Raw genomic sequence first — 10,194 nt, 5'->3', positions numbered from 1 at the left:
TCCCCGCTCTGTGGGCGGGATCATCAGTGCAAAGTGGGCGGGGTCGTAACTGGTCATTGTGTTCAAGCCACTCCGCTCGTTGTGGTTTTTAATCGCCCTATACGTAATCTGAATTTCTTTAGCTTATCCCAGCACAATTTACAAGTCTGGGTGTAGCCATGCTGCTCCATCATCTCTAATATTTCTCTGTAAATGTGCTCATTTCTTGTGACGCCGCCCGACAGCTTGATCAGAGAGGAAGTGGAGGTTTAGGTGTAGTTTGCAGTTTTAATGGGCGAGTCATCGAGTGACGTAGCTCTGCTGGCCAATCAACGGCTGCTGTCGGCTTAGGTCAACACCCGCCCCTCGGAGCAGTCTGCTTGGAACCATGAACAAGGTGGTCCCATAAACCGGGCTGAGCGGGGGTGGGTACCAGCAGTGGGCGGGCCCTTAACTGGTGCCGTGTGGAACGGATCTTGGACAGGTTTCCCTTGAAAGAGCTTTTGGATTTCAAAGGGAGCTTCCTGGTTAAATAAGAAATAAAGATCAAAAGGCTCATATTTTAAAGACGGATGGTTTGAGAGGGGGTGAAGGAAGCCATTTGTATCAAACGAGAAAAAACACTAACCACAACAGGAGGTTGTGAAAGCCCAAAATTGGTGCCTTCGTGTGAAATTTTGCTAACTGATGTCAACATAAAACCTTCTGAACGTGTTGATCCTGTTCTGTTTCCAGAGTTGATCGTTGACCTCTCAACAAGATGTTTGACCAGAACTAACACTATAATTAAAGACCCTGTGATTATTCTGGAGTTTTCTTCAACAATGCAGCTTGACCAAGACTGAAAGCTATAGTTTGTTAAACCTTAATGTTTTTTTGGTGCAGAGGTAATGTGGGGCCAGAGGGTGGTGTCAGAGATGTTTTGGTCCAGGTTTTATGGACGTTTCATTATTAACATTCTTCTTCCGACAACAAACAACCAAACTGTCTCCCAAAACACTCTTCTCCTGAACTGGAGATGGCTGTGACGTCTCCGTGAAGGCCAAGAGTACCACGTGAGACCACAGCTGGCATCGAGGACACCCACTGAACCACGTTAACCCTGACGGACTGATAAGGGTATAAAAGTGAGCAGGTAACGCAGCTCATGGCTTTTTCCTGCCACTGGTTGTCATGCGTATACCGGTACATCTATGGTTGTGATACATGTATACGTATGTAACCTCTCCTGAAATCTGACCTTGCAAGTATATATACCGGTTAAAAATCTCCTGCCGTCGAGTGCGATTCTTTTGGTTAACAACGGTAGAGAGATTTTCCCCAACGGCGGCCTTGGCCCCCATGTGTTGATCTTTGGCCACCTCACTCGTGAGGAAACTACACTTTAAGCAATACAGTAGTCAGTCGCTACGCGGGTCGACTTTCACAGACTCGCTTTATCGCGTTTTTTAAAAGATTGAACACGAGAGCAAAAAGTACACAACACGATTGTCAACTTTAATATTGCGTGATTGGAACAGTACGGGATACTGTGCGGTGTAAAATGTGTAAACGGGTCTGCAACCTTTACGATCAAAAGAGCCGTTTTTCACCTTTGTTCTGAAAACATTAAACGTGTCCAGAGCTGCAACAACCTGCTACAACTGTGGTCAACTGGTGGCCCATGGGCCACTTTAGGTTTGCTGGAGGGGGTTTTGTGGCTAGTAAGGTGACGTTATAAAGCAAAATATATCTAATGATTTTTAACATTAAAAGATCAGATTCTTGTAAAGGGGGAAAATTGTCAGTTTTTACCATGTTTTTAATTAAAATAAACTATGCAGCCAGTTCTTCATATAAAGAAATTAAGCATCATGTTTTACTCCTTGTGCTCGCTCGTGTTCACATATTTGCAAAATAAATTGCATCGTATCTGTTTGAACGCATCCTTTGTCGTCTAATAATTCAGTTTTATGCCAGTTTTGGTGAAAGCGTGAAAGAGCCGCAGGTTGCAGACCTGGTGTAGAAGAAACCGAACACGAAACTGCTGACTCAGCAGTTTCGTGTTGCCTGAAACACAAACAGCCCAACTTGGAGACACGTCCTTTATTATTGCCACAAACAAACCCACTGAAACTCACTCCATGCAGCCAGTTAGAGCGCCGTACGTCTGTTGACCTACTGCACAACTAGCTCCTAAAACCCAAACCGAGCTGCAACTTTAAGACATTAAAGCGGTTTTTGGTCTTTAATGTGTCGACTAAAGATACGTTAGTCTCATCTTTTAAAACTTAACACTTGAGATGAATGTTGACTAATACGGAACACTGATTTGTAGAGATAGATCAGCTGTTGATGGTATTACGGTCCTGGGTTCTAAACATAACGACTCGTTCATATTGAGGAAAACCATCAGAGCACATTTCATTTTTCTTGGGAAAAACATTCACATGATTCAGCTGAAAATTGTTAACGTCTAATAAAAATGAATAAAATGGTTGAAAAACAACTTTGGGATTAAAAATCTGAACGTGACCAAACCCACAAACAGAATCTGGGTCGAGCTGCAGCGGATCAGCAGAAACATTAAAACCAGTTTTAACGTTCATTTCTTCGTGACACCCTTCGCTTCACGTTCATTCCAAGGTTCCTACAAATAGAGCGACGTTGACAGGGCGTGGCGGCCATGTTGAAATTTTTATTTGACTTCGCCATGTGGTGGGGATCGCTCCTAGCTACCACCAAATCTCTACTCGATACGTTTCAAAATGTCTGAGTTAGTTCTTTCTTTTAGTTTCAGCAGCCATCTTGAAATTATTGATTAGCATTCAGCATGACCTAGAGCTTCCTAAAGGAGTGTTTTTAACTTGTCACATCTGACAGAGCGTTGTAAAATAAAATTTACACGAGTGAACCAATCTCTTATTACTCGTTTGTAGACTATTTTCAATAGACTTGTCTTTTTCAGTAATATTTACACAGCAGCTGTTTGAAGGAAACATCTGTCTCACCTGCTCCTCCCTGCCCCATAGGGCGGGAAAATCCAGCCTCCTGATTGGCTGAGGCTGTTTCTCCTGTATCCGGGCAGAATAAGGCAAATTTACGTAAAGCAATATGGCACCCACACAACTCACACATTTTAAACATTTTGAGCTGAAATTTTGATATGGTTGTAGCCAAGAACGATCTCGAACAAGTTCTGAATGCTAATCAAAATTTCAAGCTAACCGCTAATGCTAATTTTAGAATGTGCTACATTTCAAATGTTTTAAAACATGCAAATCTGAAAATTGGTACAGTAGTACCGAGAACAATCTGCAACTTCTGAATTTGAATGCTAATCAAAAATTCAAGATGGCCATCAGAGCCAATTTCAAATGGCTAAAATGTGGCCATTTTAAGACGGAGCTGAAGTTCGGTATGGTGGTAGCTGGTTCTTTACTTCGTTCCACTCTCAATTTTCAAATCTCCAATTCCTGATTGTCATTTAGCCATTTGGTTTACGTGTACCTTTGTAGGTTTACTTTTTATTTGGAACACTGTAGATTTTTTTTTTTTTTACCTTTCATGTCTTGTTTATCTCAAAGTTTGCCCCTCTTCTCCAAAAAAAACCCAGTTAAGTCTGATTTAAGTAGCTTCAGAACTCTACGACTGAAAACTTCTGATCCATGAAACCAAATATTTTCTGGTTTTTAGGGGGAAACCGTTGTGGCACAAAACAAGTCTGGACTATTTCGGTTTGATGTTTGTGCCAAACCTAGAAGACGGCTTCCATTTTTACTTTCTCTGTTCCATCATCACAGCCTGACGACGTCTCAGAAGACAAACTTCTCTGATGATGTTCCTTGTCTTTATAATCAAAAGGGACCTGAACCGATCGGGTGTGGGATCGACAACAGATCAGCTGTGCGGGTCAGGTTCACCTGTTGATTCGTTTCCCTCGGTGTACCTGTTGGATCGCTGCAGGAAAATCTGAGGAAAGCAGCCAAGGCCTGAAGAGATCTTTAGGCAGATCCTTCTGCAGCTATTTGTAAAAAGTTTCTACACCAGAATTCATGTATGCTTTATATTATTAAAAAACACATTAAACTTAAAAAAGAAGGAAAATAAATATTTATACCAGTTCATCTGAGATGTTCAAGCTTGCTTTGCATGTCAACGTATCACCAAGTGTCCAAACGGTTTCATTTTCTGTCCAAGACTTAAAAATGTCAACAAACCACGAGTCTGGTGAACCCCAGCAGCCAACAGGGACGCACCGCTCTGGAGGTTTCCTTCAAAGAAGTTCCTCGTTTGCATCACTAGTTCCTGTCGGTCCAAAAGTTGCTCAGGGGTCTTTTATGATGAAACGTCTCCAGGCAACTTTTTCTTTTTAAAAGGGCAGTTTATAAAAATGCAGGGCGTTCACAAGCCTGCATGCTGATGATCCACTGGTCTTCAGGAGTAATAAACGTACAAAATAAATGTGCTGCAAAACCACCAGAATGTTTCAGAGACACGTATAAATAAAAGTACATAAGTCCAATGTAGCTGGACCTCCATGGAAATGTAACAGGTACCTGATCAGAACTTAACCCCCCACCCCCACAACGTCCTCAGTGTTGCAACAAAAAGAGCACACGTTCTGTTTCTAAGGCTTTTTGTACACTAGTTAAAAACACTTCCCTTTACTGAGTCTTGTTTGAGAAAACCCCCAAATCAGTACTTGAGCCAAGGGTGGGCAGCGATGGATGCTTTGCTGCGATCGCCGTAGTCGTAAAGTAACTCCTCCCCCTTGTCGATGTCTCTGGAGGCGACGAGGATGAGGTGAGGAACGCTGTTGATGTCGTGGAGTTTGGTCTGACAGTTCCCGGTTTTGCTGTGGTTTATTAGCCGACCCATTCGACCCGTCTCTTTTGTGGCGTCCACGCTGTAACAAAAAACAGACGCAAACGTCAAACTTCAAGGACTTGGGGTCCGCTGTCCAGGAACACGGGGAGTGTGGTGAAGAGGTGAAGAAGAGAGTCCAGGCAGGATGGAGTGATGGAGAAAAGTGTCAGGAGTGGTTTGAGACTAAAGGGTGTCAGCAAAGGTCAAAGGTCAAAGGAAAAGTTTACAAGACAGTGGTGAGACCAGCTATGTTGCATGTTCTGGAGACAGACATGGCCAAAGAGACAGGAGACAGAACTGGAGGTGTCAGGAATGAAGATGTTGAGGTTCTCCTGAGGAGAGACAAGGATAGAGAAGCTCAGGAATGAGATGATCAGAGGTACAGCACAGGCTGAACACCTGGGAGATCAGAATCAGTTTTATTGTCGTTGCACTGAAGCACATACAGCCCGTCCAAGTAAAACACAGACGGACATGGGTAGACGGAGGTGTCTGAGGCCTCGTGTGAGGCGCCGCCCTTTTTGTTTAGATAAGGAAAAGAGAAACACGAGGGAAGAGGAGGTGTAACAAAAACCCTCAGCACAGAAATAACAACATACTGATGACATTACACTACATATGCATTTACTCGCCTTGGCAGGGCGCTCATATCGTCCATGATTTTTCTCAAACCGTTCTCGCGGTGGAGGCGGAGACACGTCTGTGTCGCGCTTCGTTCCGACAGTCTGAGCGGGCGGGGGTTGGAGACGGCTCAGCGTGAGGAAAGCAGAGCACCACCTCCACAGACATGGGTTTTTAGCTAGTGCATCTGTACTGCGCGCTGCTAGCTTAACGCTACATCAGTGCAGGCAGGTGTCACCTGGGGGGGTGTTGAAAGGCAGGGCCCTCAGTTCTGTTGGCAGGGCGGGGTGCCCTGCTTGTATAATGGTAGGGGAAACACTGATATATACATGTTATGTATGTAACCTGTCCTGAACTCTGACCTTGCAAGTATAAAATACCAGTTAAATACTGGTTCTGCTGCGAGGGGTTCTTATGGGTAAACAACAGGAAACAACTTCCCAACAGAGACGTTTCTAGACTTGACAGAAAAAGTGACGGGACCGTAAAAGTTCCAGCGATCTGTGGAAGAACTTGCTGTTCTTTCCTGAAAGGACCAGATGAATGATTTGTTCCTACCAGTATGTTTTGCAGAGGTACTGGAAGTAGTACATGTAGCAGCCTGTGGCGGGGTTCTGAGCGTACTCGGCCTCCCTCTTCTTCGCGTCAGTGATCTGCAGCAGGTCTCCGTGGTATTCCACAACGTAATCGCCTTTTTGGAAACACCGAGTGGCGAACACGGCCCTCCCCTTTCCTTCTACGTGCTGCACCTAAAAACAAGGAGGTCTCTACAGTCACACGAACCTGGACAGCAAACATGATTTAAATCTACCCTAAAGATCAAACTTCCAGTGGGTGTGTTTTTTGAAGATGTGACTTTAAAAGTGTTGACAGAAATTATAAAAGTTAAATCTTTTTCAAACACCTTTTTCCTCCTCGTTTCTGTTTATTTTTTGTGTCAGCCTCTCTGCTGCTTTCAGTAGCTGTTCAAAGTCACTTTAACAGTTTAAGGATTAAATCTTTTCAGCTCCTTCAGCAGACGAACACATGAACCATACAGTGACTGTTCATTTACGTTCTCTCATCAGGAACAAGAGCGGTGTGTCGTCATGCTAATAACATGTTAGCATCACGTGTTCTTAATAAAGTACCTCCATTCCCTCCTCGATGCCGTTTGTGATGAGGTCGTCGATCAGCTTCTTCTCTTCACACTTGTGACAGAAACACAGAGAGGAGCCATGTTGTCTATCAGACACTAAACCTGACCCCGCCCCCTGACCCCGCCCCCATCCATCCAGCCGCCTGTTCAAAACCAGGTTCCTCTCACCTTCAGTTCTGTTTTACTTTTTCTCGAGCTTCGTCTGATTGGAAAGAAGTCGGTAACTTTTCTGTTCTGGGAGTTTGCTCCTTTCACCCTGCAACAGAAAGAAAGAAAATACCAACGACGATCAGACCGTTTAAACAGATTAAATAAATATTAAACTTTGCATTTGGCCTCACTGCTCACAGACGTTTCTTCTTTTTAACACACCTCTGTGATTAAATTAACTCAACTGGGTCTGAAAGTGTTGATGGGCCAAATGAGAGGATGAGTTAATCAGCAGATTGGTTCTTGTGCACGTCATTGATTAGGTTTTTAAATAAAACAAGTGTTTTTGTTTGTTAGTAAAAACATCTTTTATCAAGAACAAGAGTCTGCTGTCTTAAAATAATTTGTGTTTATATTCAAATCTCTCTAATCTATGGACATTTTTCATTTCCTGTCCTCGGTTAAATGACGTCGCCAAGCATAAATGTAGTATCGGTTTGAAGTATCGGGGTGTCTTTGTGAGTACAAGTACAAATACTTGAGGCTGGTATTGGGCCAGAAGCCTCGGGTTTTGGTGGATTAAATCAATCACGTTTTTGAAAGCTTATATTTATCAGAAGTCTTTGGACACCAAAAGCAAAATGTGAATTTGATTTGAATGATTTGAGCCGGACAGCGTGGCCCCAGATCGTCAGACTGATGATGATGAAGATGGTAAAAGTGTGATTTCAAACATGCGTACATTCCTCGTGTGGCCCTCTTCCCGGCGACCTTGGCCCGGGCTCCTCTCCTCTGGCGGCTGTAGAGCGCGCTGCCGTTGTTGTTGTTGGCGTGGAGAAGAGAGTGCGAGAAGCCGTTACAGAGAGACACGGGAAGCTCAGGAGGCGGGCGAAGGCAGACCTGTGCACGGTGGAGCAGCGGAGGTGTCAGATGCTCAGCAGACCAGCAGGGTGAGCGCCGGCTGAAGGAGCTCTCCGTTTCTGTTGGATCTGCTGCCCGGCCTGCAACAAGGAAGGAGAGAGTGAGCAGCGGCTGGGGGCTCCTACAACGTCTCTGTGTGGACAAACAAGAAAATCTTTGTCTTCCTGTTGGGACTCAGTCCAGTCGTGTTCGTCCAACTCTTTTTTATTTATTTTTTTACACAGCAACGTGTCAAACAGGCATCGATCCATTCGTTTAGACAGAAAAACTCTGAGGTGCAGGATGATACGTACTCTGGGCCTGAGTCGGAGCTTCGTTGAGCAGCGAGCAGACGGGGGAGGACGTCCCCTCCTGCGTCAGCCTGAAGCTCATCTTCTCGTTATGGACTCCTGACCTGGAGCAGCTGAAGACCGTGACGGAGTGAGACACAACTTCCTGTGCAAGGACAGAGTCGGTCAGAGCGTCAGAACTCCTGCTGAACACGATCAGAACAAAATATAAATGCATTTCCTGTGAAAATGCAGTGTGAATGCTTATTGCTGAACAACAGCTGAAATCAGCTAACAACATGCTGAAATGTATCTGAAATGGAAGAACAGGTCTAAGTTAACAGAATAAAGCAGAAAGGAGCTAAAAATGTTTAGCAGCAGGAAGCTGAAAGAAGCTGAATCAGAACAAACAGTGAAAGGTTGTGAACACATCTAAAGACGTGAAGGATGGAAAATGAGCTCAATTCAGTCTCTGTGAGAAAAACTGGCAGAAAAGTCTAAATTCTTCAAACAGCTAAAGTTGCACCAGTGCCAAAAGTCACAGCAGGATTGTCCTGAAAGAGCTGAACGTTTTGATTGAGGATTTGTAGAAACAGCTGAAAACAGTGGAACGAGAAAGATGCTGAAAAACGTACAGAAGAAACATGGATCACAGTAGAGACCGCTCCGTTATTCAGACGGTCAGGAGCGGAATTAAACTCCTAAAGACACAAATTAGAGCGGCCCGTCTATAGAGTGGCCCTGTCCACCTATATGAAGGGGGAGTGGTGGCGCAGAGGTTAGAGGAGAGCCTGTGATCAGAAGGTCGCTGATTCAACTCCCCGGACCGACAACATCAAAATGTGGGTGTGTCCACCCTCATTTGCCCCACTCTGTGCCCTTGAGCAAGACCCTTAACCCCCACCATCTGCTCCCCCTGGTGCCCTCGAAGGCAGCTCTCTGCTCCACACACAGCTGGCGTAAAAACAATCATCAAGTCTTCGTGCGAGTTAGTTCTTTGTGACGTCCCCTGAAGAAGGGAGCAACCAAAAGAAATGTAAACACACACAGTCAATAACTTAACACATGATGAGCACAAACAAAACAACAATCAGTTTAATATTTTCAGATTTATCTGACAACCACTGGCCTCCCTTCATGCAGCACAAGAGGACACATATGGATGCAGTTAGAGGACACAGAGGACACAAAGGACAGAGGAGGACAGAGGAGGACTCGCTGTGAAAGAACAACCTTCAGGATCTTAAATCGACTGCAGTAAAGTGTTACTGCCATAATAATAATAAATTCCTGATCATTCTGAAAAGTCTGCAGCTTTGACAGTTCACAGGATTTGTCCATCTTTCTGTCCTGAGTGATCAGGACACAGATCAGCTGTGGAAGCAACTCTGAATCGAGTCCACAAGTTCATCAGTTGTTCATCAGAAGTTTCAGTCAAATCATGGGATGTTTTGCTAACAGACAGGCCCCACACCCATTCTGTCCCTTTAAATCCCGGAGCTGAGGCGCACACAGGCCCCCTGTCTTCATCTCATGGACGAGCCCAGCTGCAGTTCGACTAAAACACGATCTGGAACAGAAATTCGTTAATTTGGTTCATTTGGTGACTTTTAGCGCCTCGACGGACACATGTAGCTTAGCTGTTAGCACGTTAGCTCTGAAGCTACACGAACTCACTCATAATAATCAATAATAATCTAATATGATCAAACACTAGCTGTGCCTTTTTCAAAGACACGGTCTCTCTTTGAATGAGGACGCTTCTCCTCAGCTCGCTTTATTGAATACTTTTGTTGTTGCCAACTTACCCCGTTCATCATGGCCGACTGTTATTGTGGCTGCCAGGTCGACTCGCGTTCGGAGGATAAAACCCCCAGTATATTCCTCGCGGGAGACTAACCTCGGCGCACTTCCACAGACAGTGTCCTCTTAACGCGGCGGTACACGACCACGTAAATGTCCTGTCGTAACGGCCTGAAGCTCAGCCGAGGCCGCCTCCGTCACTCGGCTCCGCCATGATTCTCGGTGTGTCAATGAATGAGGAGGCAGGGCGGCAGCGCCCCCTGCTGGTCCGCAGCTGCACTTCACCGCCTGTTTCATTTTTTAACGGTTACTAATGCGCATGCGTAAACCTGGAGCCACGCCCACAAATGGGTTTCTTTTTCCGGTTAGAGCAATGGTCCTCCAGTGCAAGAGTTGGGGGTTTGATTCCACTAGCAGTCACATGCCGAAGTGTCCCTGGTCAAGACATTGAACCCCTCATCGCCT

The 10,194-nt window shown here is 45.0% G+C and overlaps 1 protein-coding gene across 2 annotated transcripts; it reads right to left on the bottom strand.

Moving 5' to 3' along the window:
• Positions 1 to 4,590: 4,590 nt before the first annotated feature.
• Positions 4,591 to 9,952, bottom strand: kmt5aa (lysine methyltransferase 5Aa). 2 transcript variants are annotated; one of them, XM_037692651.1, is made up of 7 exons: positions 9,735 to 9,952; positions 7,951 to 8,092; positions 7,479 to 7,737; positions 6,755 to 6,842; positions 6,579 to 6,638; positions 6,007 to 6,197; positions 4,591 to 4,867 (listed from the first exon to the last, which is right to left on the bottom strand). In XM_037692651.1, the coding sequence occupies exons 1-7, from the start codon at positions 9,744 to 9,746 to the stop codon at positions 4,657 to 4,659; spliced, it is 963 nt and encodes a 320-aa protein (XP_037548579.1). In that variant the 5' UTR covers positions 9,747 to 9,952; the 3' UTR covers positions 4,591 to 4,656. The 2 variants fall into 2 exon arrangements, with proteins under 2 accessions (XP_037548579.1, XP_037548578.1); XM_037692650.1 differs by lacking the exon at positions 9,735 to 9,952 and having other exon boundaries at positions 7,951 to 8,173.
• Positions 9,953 to 10,194: the final 242 nt, after the last annotated feature.

Source organism: Nematolebias whitei, chromosome 18, assembly GCF_014905685.2.
Source record: "Nematolebias whitei isolate Nwh7 chromosome 18, NemWhi1, whole genome shotgun sequence".
In the NCBI taxonomy this organism is placed as follows: domain Eukaryota; kingdom Metazoa; phylum Chordata; class Actinopteri; order Cyprinodontiformes; family Rivulidae; genus Nematolebias; species Nematolebias whitei.
The sequence above is the reverse complement of the archived record's forward strand: the minus strand, read 5'-3'. Positions and strand labels throughout refer to the sequence as shown.